General features: G+C 46.3%; 1 protein-coding gene across 9 annotated transcripts in view; it reads left to right on the top strand.

Annotated features, from left to right (window-relative positions):
- Window positions 1-17,871, top strand: part of TTC23 (tetratricopeptide repeat domain 23) — a 105,670-nt gene extending 87,799 nt beyond the window's left edge. For 5 of the 9 annotated variants that reach the window (XM_060617771.2, XM_060617772.2, XM_060617774.2 and 2 more), the window contains 4 exons: window positions 234-383; window positions 8,942-9,064; window positions 16,392-16,474; window positions 17,330-17,871. In XM_060617771.2, the coding sequence (XP_060473754.2) occupies window positions 234-383; window positions 8,942-9,064; window positions 16,392-16,474; window positions 17,330-17,429 (456 nt within the window). In that variant the 3' untranslated portion in view covers window positions 17,430-17,871. Of the gene's footprint in view, window positions 1-233; window positions 384-8,941; window positions 9,065-11,063; window positions 14,631-16,214; window positions 16,296-16,391; window positions 16,476-17,329 lie in introns of those variants that run through there. The other 4 variants (XM_060617776.3, XM_060617775.3, XM_060617779.3 and 1 more) reach the window with 4 other exon arrangements.
- The last annotated feature ends 1,191 nt before the right edge of the window (window positions 17,872-19,062 follow it).

Here is a 19,062-nt window from a genome sequence, read left to right as displayed (position 1 = left end):
CTCCAGGTGTCCTTTATGCATTGTGTCTCCATGGTGAGCACCTCTCCGCTCACATGTATGCTACTTCCTGTCCCCTGTTTAAAGGGGAGAGTAGGCTTAGCTCAGGAGACACCACCCAAACCCATTCCCCTGAAAAGTGGAAATACACATCAGTCACACCATTTTCTTAAGAGGCATGGATTTTATCAGCCTTTGAGCTTTTAACCAGACTTTAACTTTTGTTCCTTTCACAGAGAGCAATCTCCATCCTGAGAGAGTCCCTGGAAGCCAAAGTGGCAGTGTTTGGTGACCTCAGCCCGGAGGTGGCAGAGACATACCGGCTGTTAGGTGGGGCCGACCTGGCACAGGGGAACCAGAGTGGGGCCCACAAGAAACTAAAGAAGGTAAAGCTGGAGCCAGTACTAATGCAGAGAAAACTCTCCCCACGGGTCACTTTCTCTCCCTCCACCATGCTGTTTGTAAATGAAAGTTTATCAGTGGCTTATTTAGGTAAGGTGACATCACTTTCGCAGTTGATCCAAGCCAACACTTTTTGGGTAAGCAATATAGTAATCCTTTTATACACATATGTTTTTAAATGAATTATCAATTATTTTTTTACCATGCAAATGTTTTAAATTTTTTACATAGTGTGATTTATCAACTTTCTTGTACTCTTTCGGTACACTCAGTTTATGGAGGAATTCTTGAATTCTTGTATGTGTTCTTCTAGTACTTGTATGTCTGTTTCTTTTTAAATTTGGGGTTTGTTTGTGTGGAAGGTGTGAGGTAAGGAGCCAATGTTATCTTTTTTCAAACGGCTTCCCAGTTGTCTAGTGCCATTTTATTAAAGAGCCCATCTATGCCCCAGTGATTTGAGGTGACGCCTTCATCATGTACTACACTTGTGTGTATATTTAAGTCTATTTCTAGATTCCTATTCTCTTCTGTTTGTGTTTTTGTTTACTCAAATTCCAGTGCCTAATTGTCTTAATTATGGAGATTTCATAGCATGATTTAATAGCAGGTAGGACTAGACTCCCCTCATGGTTTTTTATCTCCGTAGACTATTGTGTTTTGTAGACATTTTTCCATATTTATTTTTCCACCTGAATTTTAGTATCAACTTGTCTAGCTCCATAAGAAGTTTGATGGTATTTTTTTTGAGGAGCATGTTATTTATAAATGAACTTCAGGAGGACTGACATCGTCATGATGTAGAGTCATTCTACCCAAGAACAAGGGATATCTTTATATTTGTTCACATCCACTTACGTATCATTCAGGCACATTTTAAAGTGTTCCTTATACAAGTTTTGCACATTTCTTATTAAGTCGATTGCTAAGCATTTCCTCTCCCTTAATGCTATTATAAATGGAGTTTTATCCAGTATTATATTTTTTAACTGTTTGTGTATGTGCATGCAAACTATTGGTTTCTCTACGTTATTTTATATTCTGCTAGCTTACTTAATTCTTTTCTTGCTTGAGTTAATTTGAACCTTGGTTCTTTCAGGTTTTTCAGGTGTACCATTACATCATCTGCAAATAGTTTTACTTTCTGTTTTCCAATTCTTATGCCTCTTATTGATTTCTCTTATCTGATTGCATTGGCTTGTACCTACAATACAATAATAAGTAAGAGTAGAGATAATAAGCATCCTTGTCTTGTTCCTGATGTTAGTGCAAATGCCTCTAGTGATTCTTGATATGGTACATGCTGGCTTTGGACTGTTTTATATATTTTACCATGGTAAAGAAGTGTATCCATCAATTTCTATTTTCATGAGTATTTTTTTATTAGAAATATGTGCTGCATTTTGTCAAAGCATCAGTGGAATTAAATAATCATATGATTCTTGTTAAATCACTTAATATGGTGTATTTTATTATCATATCAAACCAACCTTGCATTCCTGGAATAAATCCTCTTAGTCATATTAAATTATTTTCTCAGTGCAATGTTGATTCTGTTTGCTAACATTTTTTTTAGGATGTTTTGCCCTTATTGGTAAGTGATACTTGTTTAAGTAACAATGTAACAATGTCATATTTGCTTCATAAAAATAATTTGGAAGTTTACTTTTATTTTCTAAGCCTACAGGAATTTATGCAGCACTAAAACAAGTCTTTGAAGGTTTGTACCTCTTGTGAAATTCTTTAGGCCTGGTGCTTTTTGGGGGTAGCAGGGAATTCTTTGACAGTCTTCTCTATTTCTCTATAAAGTTTGCTCTGTTGAAGCTTTCTGGCTCCAGTGAAGTCATTTTAGTAAACCATATTTATCTATTTCACTGTCATTTTCAGATAGATTTGCATAGAGATTTGCAAAGTAATCTCATGAATTTTTTAAATTTCCACTTTTTTAGTAGTTATCTTCTTATTGTCATTTCTTAGTTTTATATTTGGATCTCCTCCCTTGTTTGTTGGCTGAGTTAGTTAGTGGTTTGTCTATTTTGTTAGTTTTTCAAACTCCATAGGTCAGTGGCCTTCCTATTCTGTTTCACTGATTTCTGATTTTATCTTTATTGTTTATTTTCTTGTAACTTATTTTGTTTTACTTTGTGGAGTTTTTCCTGTCTTCTTGAACAGGGAATTGAATTTATTTGTTTCCATTTTTTGTATAGTATTTTACGCTATGAATTTTCCTTATTACTTTAAGTGTACCTCCAAAGTCTTGTCATGTTGTGTTTTCATTACATTAATTAGTTTTAAAATGGTGAAACCTGGGAACCTCCAAGTAATGTAACTGACCAAACCAAAAGAATTAACTCTAGTTTTGAGTAGGCTACCCTGTACATTGAGCCTTTATCTCTTCTTACGGCTTTTCTGAATCCGTTGCAGAAGGCAACATGTATGGTGTATATTTTTTAACAAGATGATACATATATCTATTATCATTTAGTCAACAGTAGTTACTGGTCACCTTCTAGAGGCCAGTAGCTGTGCTAGGCAGACCTGGGATAAAACAGTGACCAAGACAGATATGCTTCTTGTCTTTGTGAGACTTTCCAATCTAACCAGGAAGATATATTAATCATTTCAGATAATTTAAACATTATACATATGCCAAAGACATTATTGAGGGAAGAGTTATAAGGGTGCTAAGAGTGGCAGTTGCCCTGGGTTTCTCCATCCCCTACTTCTAATTTAATGCTTATTGACTGATTGTTCTATCCCTGACACTGTGTTAAACGATTTACATATATTAACTTACTTAAGCCCTATAGCAGCCTGAAGAGTTGGATTACCTCTGCTCTGTTTTTTGTTTTTTGTTTGTTTTTTGTTTTGTTTTGTTTTGTTTTTAAAAAGCAGGAAACTGAGGCTAAACGAGTATCTCAGCATTGATTTCAAAGTCAGGAGTTGTCAGAGTGGGGCTTTATTAGACTGGACCGTGTGGTCTATCCTATATTACAGCCATTTCACATGCCGGGCTTCTCAGTAAGATTCTGTTTGAACTAGAGCTTCCTATGCTTAAAAACGTTTGGGAGCCAGTGGCTAGTGGGGAGAATGCCAAGATCAGGAATCTTTGGATTGCCAAGATCAAGGAATCTTTGGATTGCCACCGACAGAAAATGGTCAAACTAGCTCAGGTGTCTTGTGGTTTCCAAGGAAGGGCCACTAGGCAGATGATTAGCACAGCAGGATGCAGCTGAGGCTCAGGAGAATGTTCCAAGGTTCTCTCTGCCCAGGACTCCTGTCTGCTTCTCTATGCACATCCTCTTCCTCCACCTCTGTCATAGTAGTGTCTCCCCTCAAGATGGAGATCATAGCTGCCGGCCCTCCAGGGTTTTACTCCCTACACTGTGCCATTTCTCAGTCACAGCTCGAAAGATCTCAAGAAAGGGCTGTAGGCCTGATTTGAATCCAGTGTTCACCCTGGATCAGTCAGTTGAGGCCAGGGGCGTGCTAGGGTATAAGAACATGGTGCTCTCAAGGCAGCTGGGTGGCCCCCACTGGAGATGGTGCAGGAAACAGAAGACCTGGGATGCAGTCCCTATTTTTGAAGCATGTGCAATGAGTACAGTAGGTAGGCAGTAGCTTCCTCCCTCGAAAGCATCCCAGGCCAGTGAGGGAGTTACAGATTGTAAAGGCCCAACTGTGGTATTATGTGCTAAGTTCTCCAAGTCCACACTGGGATCTATGGGAGGGAAGGGCTTAGGGAAGGTGTCCAGGTAAGTAGTCCTGAAAGAGAGTATAGCCGAGCAGAGACAGGAAGTCCCAGGTTGGAAATGGGCTGGAAGAAAAAGCTCAGGGATGAGAGAGCGAAGCCTGTTTAAGAAGCAAAAAGTTGGGGCCAACTGTGTTGGGAGAGTGGCTGGGATAGACGTGAGGGCAGGTCCCTGCAGCTGTGTTTGTACGTTAAGGAGCTGAGACTTGATCTTTTAAGCAGAGGTCTAGGGGCGGCTCAGTCTGTTAAGCGTCCGACTTCGGCTTGGGTCATGATCTCACAGTTTGTGAATTTGAGCCCCACATTGGGCTCTGTGTTGACAGCTCAGAACATGCTTCAGATTCTGTGTCCCCGTCTCTCGGCCCTCCTCGCTCTCTCTCTATCTCCCTCTCCCTCTCTCTCTCTCTCTCTCTCTCTCTCAAAAGTAAATAAAAATTTTTTTAAAAAGCAGGGGTCCCAAACAATGACCAGTTCACTGCCTGTGTTTTATTTCATTATAGTTAAGGACATAGACCAAGTTAAAAATGGTTTTTGCAGTTAGTCGTTAAACCTGTAATCATTTTACAGGTGATCATAAATTGATCAGATGGTAGGGGAACACTACCGAACCCCAACTAAGTGAAATTTTATCGGCACCAAAAAGGAAATCTGTTCTTCTCATTAGCAAAACTAGATTACAAAGAAACCTCCTCATAATTTCATTGATAAAACAAATTTGAGGAAGTTTGCACTCCCTCCTGTTACCTAAGTGCCTACATAGTAGCCTCAATTTTTGTCTCTTGGCCTGCAAAGCCTACAATATTTACCATCTGGCCCTTTGCAGAAAGTTTTCTGAACCTTGCTCTAAGCAGCTGGGAGCCATTAAGGGAATTTTAAGCAGGGCACCATAGGTCTCTATTTGTACTTCGGATTTTGGGGCACCTGGGTGGCTCAGTTGGTTAAGTGTGTGACTTCGGCTCAGGTCACGGTCTCATGGTTCGTGGGTTCGAGCCCAGTGTTGGGCTCTGTACTGACAGCTCAGAGCCAGGAGCCTACTTCAGATTCTGTGTCGCCCTCTCTCACTGCCCCTCCCCTGCTCATGCTCTGTGTCTCTCTCAAAAATATATAAACATAAAAAAAAAAAAAATCAGGGGCACCTGGCTGGCTCAGTTGGTGGAGTATGCAACTCTTGATCTCAGGGTTGTAAGTTCAAGCCCCACACTGGGTGTGGAGATTGCTTAAAAAATAAAATCTTTAAAAGCAATTTAAAAAAAATAAAAAGAGGGGGGCACCTGGGTGGCTCAGTCGGTTTAGCTTCTGACTTTGGCTTATGTCATGATCTCACCGTCCGTGAGTTCGAGGAGCCTGCTTCGGATTCTATGTCTCCCTCTCTCTCTGACCCTCCCCCGTTCATGCTCTCTCTCTGTCTCAAAAATTTTTTAAATTAAAAAAAATTTTTTTAAATAAAAAGAAATGAAAAGAAAAAAATCATGTGACGATAGTGTTGAGAATGGAATGGACCAAGAATCGAGGCAAGAGGCCGAAGTTTTCTCATCTGTAAAGTGGAGGTGACAGCAACGCCGAGGCTTCCTTTGTCCCACGTTGTTCCGGGGATGGAGTGAGGGGAGGAAAGGCAGGCTGCTTTGCGAGCAGCGGGGTCTGGTGGAGTTCCGGGTCCTGAACAGTACCAGAAGGAGGAGAGGGCAGGGCTTTCCTGGCTGAGGCACTGCCTGCCCCTGGGAATCTCCACTGTGATTCCCCTTCCTTGTTTCTCCTCTGAGGAGTGTCCATGAAATAAGGAAAGCCTAGCCACTCAACTCCAGGCTGGGGAGGGACCCCAGGAATGGGGGGAAGCTGGCAAATGGTAGCAGATGCTCAAGAAACTTGAGCAGGGGCCACACGAACCTGTATGAAGCCCTGCTGTCCCCGGAGGGGCTGGGCGGGTACCACCGCTGACCGCAGGCTGGGGGCCAGGCTTCCTGCTGCCCAGCGCTCAGACGTCATTCCTGATCCTCACAGCCCAGACTTCAGTAGCCCTGTTTTATAGGCCAAGAGGACAGAGGCTCCTGGAAGTAAATAAATTGCCTCTGGGCAGGCTACTCTATAGTAAAGCCCACATGCTTTCCTTATTGCCAGTGGTTCACCAAGCATGGGGGCTTAAAGCCCTGCATCGGGGTGACCTTCTGAATCTGAGTCTGGGGCAGGGGTCCAGGGGCCCAGGGATCTGCAATCTAGCTTCTGGGGGAAGGTCGAGATCACTGCTCTGGGCCTCGTGCCCACCCACAGGGCTTAAAAGCAGCTCAGCTTCAACAAACTGTCAGGTTTCATCACTCCCCAAGCCTGCAGTGGAAGTTAGTGAAATGTTTTCACTTTAGTTTGGCCTCATTAACCATCAGTCCTGAACACAATGGCTTTGGCATTTTGAAGCTCTCTGGCCATTTGCCAGAACGCAGGGAGACAGGGTTGAAACCTGCATGTCTATTGGGTGTGCGTGCTGCAGGACGTGCGGTCCTCGTTGTCCCTCCTCCACATGTGCCCATCTGAGGACAGGACCGGCCACACTGTGGGCATAGGACACACGCAGGACTTGCGTGTCGGCTGTTGAGCCACACTTGCTTAGTCAGCCCTTAGGTAGCTCCCTAAAGCTACCAGCCGAGCGTTTCTCACATATTTATCACAACAGCTGTGTCCCCCAAGTTTTCAACCCTGGAACAGGAATCCAAGGAACACCAGCTTTTCCAGATGTGCCCTCCTGTGCTGCATGGCCCGGCCATGGTCCCATGGGCATGAAAAACAGGAAGTCACGAGAGACAAAGCAGACAGCCGGATTAAATTACTGCAAGGAAAACCATATTATTGATCTATCTTTCAAAGGCGTCTGCCTGCAGGAGTAAATTGGAGAAATCTGTTGGCTCCAGATGGAAATTTCCACAGCACAACCTCCGCTATGTTTTTGCGACATAGAGACCTGGTTTGATTCTAGGATGGACATCACTGCCAACATTTCCATCCAGGTGAAAGGCGGCAAAAAAGAATTCCTAAAGACTGTTTCCTGGGGCGCCTGGGTGGCTCAGTCAGTTAAGCATCTGTCTTCAGCTCATGTCATGATCTCACGGTTCATGGGTTCAAGCCCCGCATGGGGCTCTGCACTGACAATGCAGAGCCTGCCTGGGATTCTCTCTCTTTCCCTCCCCCACTTCTGAACATACATACATTTGGGGGGGGAGGGGGCAGGGAATAGACTGTTTCCCAGGTCAGTAGCCTCTCTGGATTAGTTCTGGGCCCAGTGACAGGGTGAAGCTGGGTTTGGGCCCATCCTTCATCCAACCTTCATATTAAGGGTTCAGTCCACTACTTGAGTGCTTTACAATGGCAGACATTAAACATCTCCATAAAAGAATAATTTTATGTGACCTCTCTCCAAGAAATCCAAAACCCACTGTAATGAATCAGTTGAAGAAGGGCAAAGGAAAATGGTTTTTACTCATAGATTGTAGATGAGAAAGCCACCCCTGGAAGGATCTCATGTGGCCATGGGTTGAGACCCTAGAACAGCCATTCCTGCGACTGGCCAAGCACACAGAGCCTCCTGGTTGACAGCTGTATTTTATACATAATTCACACACTGCCATTCTATCATCGGACCACTTCGTTTTACTTTCCCTTTAGCCTGTGTGGTGTTTTCCTCGTTGCCCTGGATACCAGGAGATCCAGATCGAGCTTGGAGTCCCCACAGAGCCCCATGTTAGCCCACACTGTTTTCATGTGTAGTCCCATTTGTCCTTGATCCTGATTTTCCTAATCATCACTGACTAACCCATTGTTGGGCTGCCACAGCCCACCTCAGATCCTTTTAGAAAGAGAGTAAGGTCATGACGACATTAATTTCATATTAAAAAAAAAAAAAATCCTATTCTTGAGTTGAGAAGCAGGCTTAAAGGCGTTGCAAGCACTCCTCACTTAAAGCTGTTTGTAAATCGGTTGATAAGAGTATCACAATAGGAGCTGATGGTTAGAGGGATCAAGGTCATCCTTTTTTGACCTTCCGTGGAGAAAATGTGGAGCCTCCTTTGTTTCTGCTCTAGGCTAGGTGGGAATGAGAATTCCAGCTCTGCTGGCCATAGGCTGCCCAGAAGAGTCCCTATCCTCGGGGTCAGGCCCCCCAACCACAGCAGCCCACACAAAGCACCCCTCTGCCTTTGCTGTCCCTTAGAAAACACAGATGGGCAGCGTGCCCAGACTGCCCCCGACACAAGGCTACATTGGAAAGTTCCTCAACCATCGGAGCTCTCGCTGCTGCTTGTTGAGTCCTCAGTGCCTTAGACGCTCCTAAATTGGCATTGGAGTCTGGAGGGTGCAGAACCGTGGTCTGAGCAGACTGTCCTGGCCTGACACTGGCGTTTTGCCAGAGCCTCACTAGAGGCGGGACAACCATGAGTTTATGGGTGGAGGGCTGGCAAAGGAGGGGAAGGCCAAACCTACCACATAAATGCAGCGTGACCATGAACAGGTGGAAAGAGCGATGGTCAGGAATGGTTGGCGAGACTGCACTGGCTCAGGAAGGACCCGACGAGGTGGCTGTGTTCCACAGCCACGGAAAGGGCCATGAAAAGGCAGCTCAAAAGGCTTAGCTTTTCAAAGGGTCTGGATCTCTTGCTCTGTCCAACTCTGAAATAGGCGAGTCCAGCTTTTATACAAAGAGCTGGCTGTCCGCTTTAGAGAAGGAAGCCGTGACCCATACGTGGGTGCGCAGCAGGATTCCCCACACCAGCACGTCCTGCTGATGTGTTTGTTCTCTAAATATTTGTGTTGCAGTTGTCCTGGAGAAAGATGGTGGTAGCTTGCTCCAAGACAGTGGCCAGGGGCTGGAGCAAGGTCGTGGGGGAGTCGAGGGATGCTGATAAGGATGTAGAACCCACGGCACGTGGCAACTCAGAGGTGAGGAGTGAGGGAGACGAGGATGACACCCACACTTTCAAGGCTGGCCCTCCGCAGACACTCGGGGAGAGCTTTGCAAACGGGGTCTCTCTCCAGAGTCCCCGGGCCCCCTTTCTTCCTCATCTCGCACGTCCCTCGTCCTGGGGCCCCTGATCCCACCTTATCTGTCCCTTTGTCGTGGGAGGCATCCCTCCCACCCATGCAGCAATCCTGGGGATTCAGTATTAGTGGTCCTCCAGGTAAGGGAGTTGCAGGGGTGCAAGTGTGCAAGCGTGCACGTGAGAGGGAGGGAGAGAGAGCAAGAGTGAGAGAGAAGGGGGATCATAGTGTGCTCCCTCAAACACCTCCCCGTCCTGCCTGGGACCCCAGCACCAGCACCCCCTTCCCCGGACCTGTGCCCACATGGCCGACTCCTCATCCTGCCGTTCTCAACTCACATGTCACCTCACAGGGGCCTTCACTGACCAAGTGCCCTCTCCCACCACTGACACCCCCCCACTTTTCTTCCTCCGTCGCCCCATCTTCTTTTCTCTTCCACAGCTCTTATCATCAGTTGTTATCACACGTTCATTTACAAAATCTCTCAATGTCTGGCTCCCCCACTACACTGGAGGCCCCTGAGGGCAAGGCCCAGACCTGGCCACTCTGCTCTGTCCCTGAGGTGGACACAGGTCGGCATATCGCCAGGGCTCTGCAAACAGCTGCTGCGGGAATGAGTAGATATGGAGGACTCGGGCCTAGTGAGGACAAGGCTGGTGCCCGAGTGGCTTGGGGAACGCCCACCCACACGTGCCCCTGTTTCCTTAGGAAAATGCTCCCTGGTGAACTGTGTTTCGATTTGTCCTTTCAGTTCCGCCAAGGTCATCATTTACTTCTGCCTGCCTTGTAAAGATGCGTCTATGAAGGCGCATTTGTGTTTTTTCTAAACGTTGAAGGCATCTTTCCTGACATCTTTTTTTTCTTGGCGCCAGCCTTGAGAATTGACGTGTAAACAGAGCCACAGTTCATGAGCATCAGGGTAGCTTCTCCGCCACGGACATGCTGTCGCATCAGATAATGTGTAAAAGAAGAGTAGTGGTTTTAGGTTGTGAGAATTAGAGTCGTTGTTAAAAATCTTACCTTTCTGTGGCTTTGTTTTTCATTCCCCATAAAGACAAAATACTTGGACTAGCACGACGAGCTTGGCATGACCCTTACCAGGCATGAAAGCCTGTCTTTGTCAGTTTTCCATCATCGAGCCTGTGGCCTTGCCACTGAGGTGGCTCTTTGCCACATGGCCTCTGTGAATAAGTAGGATTTATCCCGTCAGCACGTCCATTGTCTGAAATTCCCTGATAGGAATTATGGTCCAATTCCAGGACTGAAGGCTGGGGGGCTGGGGGTTGATGGGTGAAGGGAGGGCTAAGTCACCCAATCCAGTTCTGCAGGGGTACCGGCCATGCAAATAAATGGCCTTGAGTAATGACTGCAGGTTTTCAGAGATTCCTGCCCAAACCGGAAAATATGCTTCTTTTTGGGGATATAGCTGTCATGGTTTTCTTTCTTTCTTTCTTTCTTTAATGTTTTATTTACTTATTTTTTGAGAGAGAGGGGGAGAGAGAAAGAATCCCAAGCTACTAGCACAGAGCCTGACACAAGGCTCAAGCTCACAAACTGTGAGATCATGACCTGAGCTAAAATCCAGAGTCAGAAACTTAGCTGACCGAGCCACCCAGGTACCCCTGTCGTGGTTTTCTAAAGCCAGAGTACACGGAGTCAGCGAACCTCTACCCCGCAGCTGTCCCCGGGCCACCCCTGCAGCCACACTGGGAAGGGTGTGAGTTCTTGGGCACATGGGTAGGCCAGAGCTAGGAAGACACCAACTGGTGGCTCCTGTCCCAGCTGCCTTGCCTCCCAGGCCCCTCAGAAACCTAGCTTGCAAAACTCAGTCATGTCAAAAATAAGTTTTCAGTTTCACATCAGGTGCTTACAGTCGTGTCGTAACTTGCCCTGGCTTTAGGAATGACTGCTAAGGGAAGCAGTGCACAGCGAGCAGCACTGTTGCGGCTACCGAACCTGCCTGGATTTTGAGGGCGAGGCTTCGTGACACGGCACCCCCCCACGAAGCATCCTTACCAGAGGTGTCAGCTGCTGACGGGTCCCTGGAGCCCTGTGGTCCAACCGTGTCTTCAGGCTCCGTATAAGAACTTCCTCAGTTGAACTGTTTGTCCTCTTGTTTGATCGTTCATTCATCTAGCAAATATCGCCCCTACTCACGTGCCGGGGAATGTTCCGGAACCTGGGGCACGAAGGCGAGCAACACAAATGTGGCCCCTCTGGGGACAGCTTGCAGGCCAGTGTGGAAGCGGGTGCTACCTCTTGTCTTTCTGCAGGGGGTGGAAAGCTTCTTGTTTGGTATTTAAGGAATAATAGAAACACAAATGACTTCTCCCAACCCCTGCAGATAAAATCAAAGAGCGTAACAGCAATATAACAGTTCCCCAAAATTCATCTGGATCCTGGAAATTCCAGGGTTTTTGTCCACTTAGAGAAAAATGAGAAGCACCCTGTACAGGCTGATTTCACATAGGAGTGCACTGGCCTTGGAAGAAGAATCTGGAGAGCACAAAATGCCTTTTATTTATGCTATAGAATATTCCACCACCGGGATTTGGGATTCTTCACTTAGTTCAGAGAGTTGTTTAAAATGCCGGGCTCCCAGTAGGTTCAAATAACATTTATTGACTTTGTCTCTGACAGTGTCCATATTTTTAACAAAAGAATCGAAATAACCTGTTTCACACAAAAATGCTTAAGCAAATTTAGCTAAGAGCAGCAGAGCACTGAAAAATTCAATTTATGTTTCTTAGGTAAATACACAGCTATGTAAAACATTTCCTAGTAAGGTCAGTAAGGGGGTTGTTTCACTATTTAAAATTTTCTGAATCAGGCTCCTGGCTCTGAGCTGTCAGCACAGAGCTGACGCCAGGCTCGAACCCACAAACTGCGAGATCATGACCTGAGCTGAAGTCGAACGCTTAACTGACTGAGGCACCCAGGCGCCCCTCACTATTTTAAAAAGGTAGCTCTTGAAAACTATTCCAGCTAGTAGGTGAACCATTCTTTCCTGATGTGGTGCCTGGTATGGTGTCCCTGGGCACTGTCATCTAAAGGAGATTAGGTAGGGGCTGAGGACCCATTTCCCTCTCCTAGTTGGCATCCCTTTACATCTCTTCTCGCTTCAGCTAGAACTGGGGGCAAATCTCCTTAAGGAGGGTAAGTTGCCTTAAAAAAAAACCAAAATCTATTAATGCCAGGAAGAGAAGGATCTTGACTGCCAGGGTCTAGGGAGTAGGGACGGGGATGGGCTGACCTCTCTCTGGGCTTGATTATTGATTATGACCTTGTCTCCTACCTCCAGTCTCCCTACACACAATTTCCCCAGGGACAATGACCAGCACACAAGGTCTGGAATGGAGGTGGTTAGTAGAACCAGTGAGAATTGGTATAAGCACCGTCAATTGCCCTGTCCTTGTACCTAGGAATCTGAAAAAGTTAGCTAATAGTATGTTTTTCCCTGGAGAATGAGGGGCCAGAGAGAAGCTTCAGTAACCCAAAGGGTAGGATGGATATCCCTCCTGAGTTCTGGATTTCGGAGGCCCTCTGTTAAGGCAGGGTAAACCGAGACCTCAGACCATCTCAAATAATGATTATAATGTCAGTAAAATGCTAATGTCTCGGTGAATGAACTAACACGGAGACATCAGCTCATCTCAAAATGAGCTGCAAGGGAGGTACTCGTAGATATGTAAACAGAGAAGGCAGATGAGTTTAAAATGAGACCTGATCTTTCACACGGAGTTAAGGTATTTCTGGCCATGTAGGGGAAAATGAAGTCTGTCCTGGCAAGAACGTTAGCCCTGGACAGTGGCCTCTCACTGCCAAGCATGAATGAGGGGAAAGCCTGCTTGCTTCCTGTTTTCTGTCCCTGCGTGAGCACCTCCCTTGCTGGACCCTGCTTGGAGACGCCCCCAGGCTTCCAGCAGCTGGGAGCCACGTGAGAGAGGAGGGCGGGAAGAGTTTACATCAAGTGTCCTGGGTGTTGGAAACCTGTCCCCAAAAGCAACACAGAACTTTCTCAGAGTTCCTTAAGTTTCCCAAGTTCACAGCAGTTTATCCGTGGATTAAAGCAGAGCTGGCCCAAACCCATGGAAAGAGCAGCAGGCCAGGCCAGGGCCCCCAGTGCGGATTCCGAAAGCCTGTGGCTTATTTGGGTGGAGGGGGTGGGATTTTGGAGCATTTGGATTATATGCTGAATGGAATGACAGAACAAGTTTGCTACTTCCTTGGTGTTACATAATTCAACAAAGAGTGAAGGTCTGTTGTTTCAAAACAAAACCAAAAAACAACAAAAAAACCCCAAAACCCCGTCCTATCTTCGTCTAATAATACCTCTTTCCTCCAGAAGACAACCACAGTCTCAGATTCCAGAACCACATTTTCAATTCCTCAGATTGAACCAAACATTCAGTCGGTTTTGATATTTTCCACATCTTTTAAAGACAAAGCATGTTGGCTGCTTGCATTTTAATTTTCCTGAAGACCTAAAAATGGTTGGCAGATCAGAATGAATAAACAGTCTTCAGTACAAAGTCCCCAAAGCCTCAGACTTTTTTTGACTCAAGCTGTTACCGTGTAGAAAAACCAATTCAATATTGTAAAAATGTAAAGTATTTCAGATATGCAGAAAAGCATGAAGAATGTAACCAACACCTTTGAGTTCACTGTTCAATATAAGCAATAAAACATGTATGGGTCTATACAGTTGAAGTCCCCACTACTAGCCTTCCCCACCCCGCCTCCAGATAACTGCTATCCTGAATTTGGTATCATTCCCACGTTGTCGTAATTATTTTACTATGTCTTTACTATTTTACTATTTACTAAATTAATTTACTAAAATTATTTTGCGATCTTGTTATACATGCTTCTTAAGCTTCATATAAATTATATGTAATATGTATTTTAATAATATGTAATATATAATAATATATATAATGCATTCAACTGCAATTTGTTTTTTCCTCTCTATAATCATGAGATTCATCTATGTGGCTATATGCGCATCAAAAATTTGTATATCGTACATGTACCTATCCATTACTAAATATTGCCAAATTGTTCTAAAAGTGGTACCAATTTCAACATCCACTATCAATATATAAAAGAGTACTTGTTGCTTAATACCTGTGATAAAGCTTGGTATTATCATTATCAGACTATAATTTTTGCAATTTAAGAGCAAAGGAACAATGCCCTTGAAGTTTTAGTTTGCATTTCTGATTACTAGTGAACTTAGGTGTGTTTATCAGCCTCTTAGTTTTCAACTTCTTTGAATAATATCTTTTGATTATTTTCTATTGGTAGTTTGTTCTTTATGCGTCCTTAGTCCTAATCCCCTCTCGGTATTGTGCAAATATTTTCCTTCATTGTACTTTATACTTTCCCTCCTTGTACTTTACTTAAGGTGAATTTTGGTGCATAGGTGTTTTGAATTTTAATACAGTTAAATCATATCAGTCTTTTACTTTTGATTTGCCTGGATCTTGTCTAAGAAATACTTCCCTATTGCAAGCTGATAAAGATAAACCTCTGATATTTTCATCTAAAAGTTCCAAGTTTTCGTTTCACATTTAGTTCCTCCGTCTGTCTAGGATTGATTTTTGTGTTTGGTATGGGATAGGGACCCATTTTCTTCCATTTGGAAAGCCCATGACCCCAGTTCCATTTACCGACTAGTTCAGCTCTTTCCCCTAGACCCTTCAGGGCCACTTCTGTCATCTATCAAGTAGTGGACTCTCTGCCATGTTCTACTGACCTCTTTGTCTATCCCTGGATGAAAACCCCACTGTCCTAATTACTACAGTTTTATAAAAGGTACTGATATACAGTAAAGCAAGTTCCTCCACCTCATTCTATTTTAAGAATCATTTTGGCCATTTGGGGGCACAACTTGCATCTTTATTCTTTCCTTGAGTTTACCCTGGTCTGGTACAAGTAACCAAATGGTAGCTCAGTAAGCAGAAGGGAGAAATCAAGCCAAAGCTAGCCCTGGATAATACATAAGCTCAATAGTTAAGTCCTAGGTAAATTAATTCCTAAGAAATTACTGTGTAGTAATGAATATAGAAAGCCCATATAAGATAGAGCATGTTTTTACCAAAAAACAAAATAAAACAAAAAGCAAACAAAAAAATTTAAAAACTTTCCTGAGCAAGGCTCATTTAAAAACCGAAACTAGAGGGGCGCCTGGGTGGCTCAGTCGGTTGGGTGTCCGACTTCGGCTCAGGTCACGATCTCACTGTTCGTGAGTTCAGGCCCCGCATCAGGCTCTGTGCTTACTGCTCAGAGCCTGGAGCCTGTTTCGGATTCTGTGTCTCCCTCTCTCTCTGATACTCCCCCGTTCATGCTCTGTCTCTCCCTGTCTCATAAATAAAACGTTAAAAAAAATTAAAAAAAAAAAAACAAACGAAACTAGAGACCATCCCTGGTCAATACCAATGTTCTTGCCTTTATTTTCTAAAAATGCTACTTTTTAAGAAATTTTTAAACCTGCCTACCCAAAGGGGGAGAGTCAGGGATTTTTTTTTTTTAATTTTTTAAATGTTTACTGATATTTAAGAGAGAGAGAGAGAGAGTGTGAGCAGGGTGGGGGGGGGGGGGGGAGGTGGGGGCAGAGAGAGACAGAGACAGAATCCGAAACAGGCTCCAGGCTCTGAGCTGTCAGCACAGAGCCTGACACATGGCTGTAACTCTAGAGCCATGAGATCATGACCTGAGCCGAAGTAGGACGCTTGATAGACTGAGCCACCTAGGTGCCCCTTAATGTTTATTTATTTTGAGAGAGAAAGAGAGGAGTCAGGGGAGAGGAGCAGAGAGAGGAAGAGTGAGAATCCCAGGCAGCCTCCAAGCGGTCAGCGAAGAGCCTGATGCAGGGCTCGAGCTCATGAACCGGGAGATCATGACCTGAGCTGGGATCATGACCTGAGCTGGGATGCTCCACTGACTGAGCCACCCAGGCGCCCTTATGCTTATAGTTTGCATATAGCTCATCATAAGGAGTTGTGTAAAATAGTGTTAAAACTTTGCATTTATTTTCTGGATCCCTCAGAGCATCCAAATTGAAGGCCAGTCTGTCCCTGAGAAACCCTGAGAATGCACCAGTTCTGTCAAGCATGGGCCTGTGGATGAAGTATGCTTTATTTCATTCAAGGGAGACTTCATTTTCCTGCGAAATGCTCTCAGTGACATTTTTATAACCTCATGATTACTACTTGGTGTTCTGCAGTGTCTTCAGATTCAGACCCTCTTATATGGAGCACAGGACAAGAGGACTCTGGCCACCCAGCAGACAATGGACGTCCTGTCCAAGTGAGTTGGCTTCCCCTTGCACTGTTTCCTTTGCCATTCAGATCTCAGAGGAAGCTGGTTCTGTAAGGTTCTGTGGAACTTTCCATGGAAAGTTTTACTAACTGACTTCCCATAACTCATAAACTATGCAACACCAGTGATTCCTTTGAAAGCCCAGCTGTCAAATATCCCCCTTGCCCAGATACTAAGAAAAGATTGGCTCTTGAATAATGGCAGAAACACACTGGGACTCTCCCTCCTGCAGACCAGGGCCTGCGGGTCACCTCCCTTGCTGGCAGGCGAGGGCACAGTGCCCTGGCGTGGCCTGCTGGAGGCCTGCCTTTGGCTTCCCTTTGCTTTCAGCGTGCCTGTCAGGACGGCGGCCTGAGAGCCCTCTGACTTCACCTTGAAGGCTGGCCCCAGGTCTTTCCACTCCCTGCTGTGGAGAAGCCGCCCCTCACAGAGCCAGTGTGGCCCAGAGCCTGTGGGCTGACCGCCAAGGAAGGATCATGGAAGCACCGAAGGCGAGGAGACAGCCGGCAGGGGGCGCTCTCTCAGAGCCGTCGGCCCGAGCCGGAGGCAACATTGAACCCTGAGCCCGCCAGGGCCTCCAGCCCAACCTTTGTGCTTGTGCTCTGCTCTCTGAGCCAGCTAAGGGTTGACCCTCTCAGCTCAGGGAGAAAATGGTCTCAAGGAATTAGAACACGGGAGAAAAAAACCTTGGGATTTAGGTTGCTGTGCCAGGATTCTCTTCTCCTTGGCCTTCCCTCCCCAGACTCCTTCGCCAGCTGTTAGCTCAGCAGCAGCTGGGCTTCTCTTCAGAGCAACAGTGGTCCAGGGGGCAGCACGCTCACCCCACTTTCTGCTTGTTTGCAGGGCCCCTGAGGTGGCCGCGAAGACCCGGCAGGCCCCGAAAGCCAAACCGGCCTTCTGCACCGGCATGCCAGGGAAGGTGCAGCCCAGCGCAGCGGACTGAGAGCCCCACCCCTCCCCCAAAGAAAGCTTGGGTCGGGCCGGGTGCTGACATTTGGGGTGCAGTATAAACCTCTCCGACTAGAAGGTGGGATTCGACAGATTTTTCCGGGCTGTTTGCTCCAGCATGCAACAGAGATGTCGCGTTTTGACAGCGGATGCCCTCCAGGGTGCTCTGGTGCTTCTGTAAAGCAGATTTCTTTTTCACCGTCCAAGTGGTTTCTCTTGCAACAAAACTTTCTACCCAGCAGCACGACTGTGGCTGAAAGGCTTCTCTTCAAAAGTTTCAAACTTCCTGTGTATGGAAGTGGACCCAACATCTGGCCGTACCTATGTATGCCCCTCGCATAGATCTGGAGTCTGATTGAGAGCAAATGCTGGCCAAAGCCCTTTCTTTCTTGTAGGAAGATAATAGGGATGCAGAATAAAATGCTAAGAAGAATCTCAGAGGTGCTGGGTTGGTATGTTTTTCAAATGCAGGCTGCCTCAGGGTTCTTGGAGCCTAGAGGGACGCGAGGAAGCTTCTCTTTACTCCTACAGCCACTGAACGTGGCTGAGCACCCTGCGTGCACCAGGCCAGTGCTATGAACTGGGGACCTGACAGTAAACAGGACACACTGTACCCATCCTCTCAGACCTCGCCAGCCAACATGGATGCTAATTACTAAACATGAAGTGGCAGAACGAGTTGGTAACAGAGGGAAAGAGCCCAGTACAGCAGGGCAGGGAGTAATGGGAGTAAAGGGGCTGGAGGTCAGGGGAGGCGGGTGTAAGGGAATGAAGACAGAGGAGTAGGGGTGAGGCCAGCGGGGAAGGGCTGCAGGAGAGGGCGGCTGACTCCTGGGGCCTCTACTCCAGGCAGGAGAAACATGGCTGCCCTCTGGAGGTTCTTTTTGGAGTCGGCACAGCCCTTGGCCCCGTGCTCTCCCAGCTATTTCCCCGGGTTCAGCATGTGAGGTAGGGAGGGTGGAGTGGACGAGCACTCACATCCACAATGGTCTTCAGTCTCCCGCAGGGGAAGCTATTGCCCCTCAAGAAGGGAAGAGCAGAGTGGGAAGTTTTGAGCACCTTTCTCCATGGTGTCCACAGGAGACTGGGTGCTGGAAGGAGGTAGAGTACACAGTGGGCGGGATGGGCTGTGGGCAGCATTGTTCCTTCTCCTTCCCACACTCATCCCACGGACCGAGGCCCAGCAAGGCTGTAGGCTGGTGCTAAGATGCCAGCAGGACGCAGCACGGGCCCCTTCTACTCTAGTGCCCAGTAGGTGCTCTGGTTCCATTTGTGCAGGGTGGAGAGAGAGAGGCAAGGTCCCTTGTCCCCCTTGGAAGCTATGGCAGCTGACCACACAGGCCACCCCCACTCGTACCCACTCATCCCAGGTGGGATGAAGGCCATGTGCAAGCTGGAGGCATGAGACACAGTCACTACTCACCAGGTATCCCATCTAGTCGGAAGACACAGGTTCCGACATGGATGGTAGAATAAGTATTTTAAATATTTACCACGTTGGAGTCTGCCAGGGACTGAATGTGTGTGTACCTCCAAAATTCATGAAGCCCTAATCCCCAATGTGAATGTATTAGGAGGTGGGGCCTCTGGGAGACGAGAGCCCCGTGAATGGGATTAGTGCCCTGATG

This window comes from Panthera onca, chromosome B3 (assembly GCF_046562875.1).
Source record: "Panthera onca isolate mPanOnc1 chromosome B3, mPanOnc1 haplotype 2, whole genome shotgun sequence".
Taxonomy (NCBI): Eukaryota; Metazoa; Chordata; class Mammalia; order Carnivora; family Felidae; genus Panthera; species Panthera onca.
Note: the sequence above shows the minus strand (reverse complement) of the source record. Positions and strands in the feature narration are given on the sequence as shown.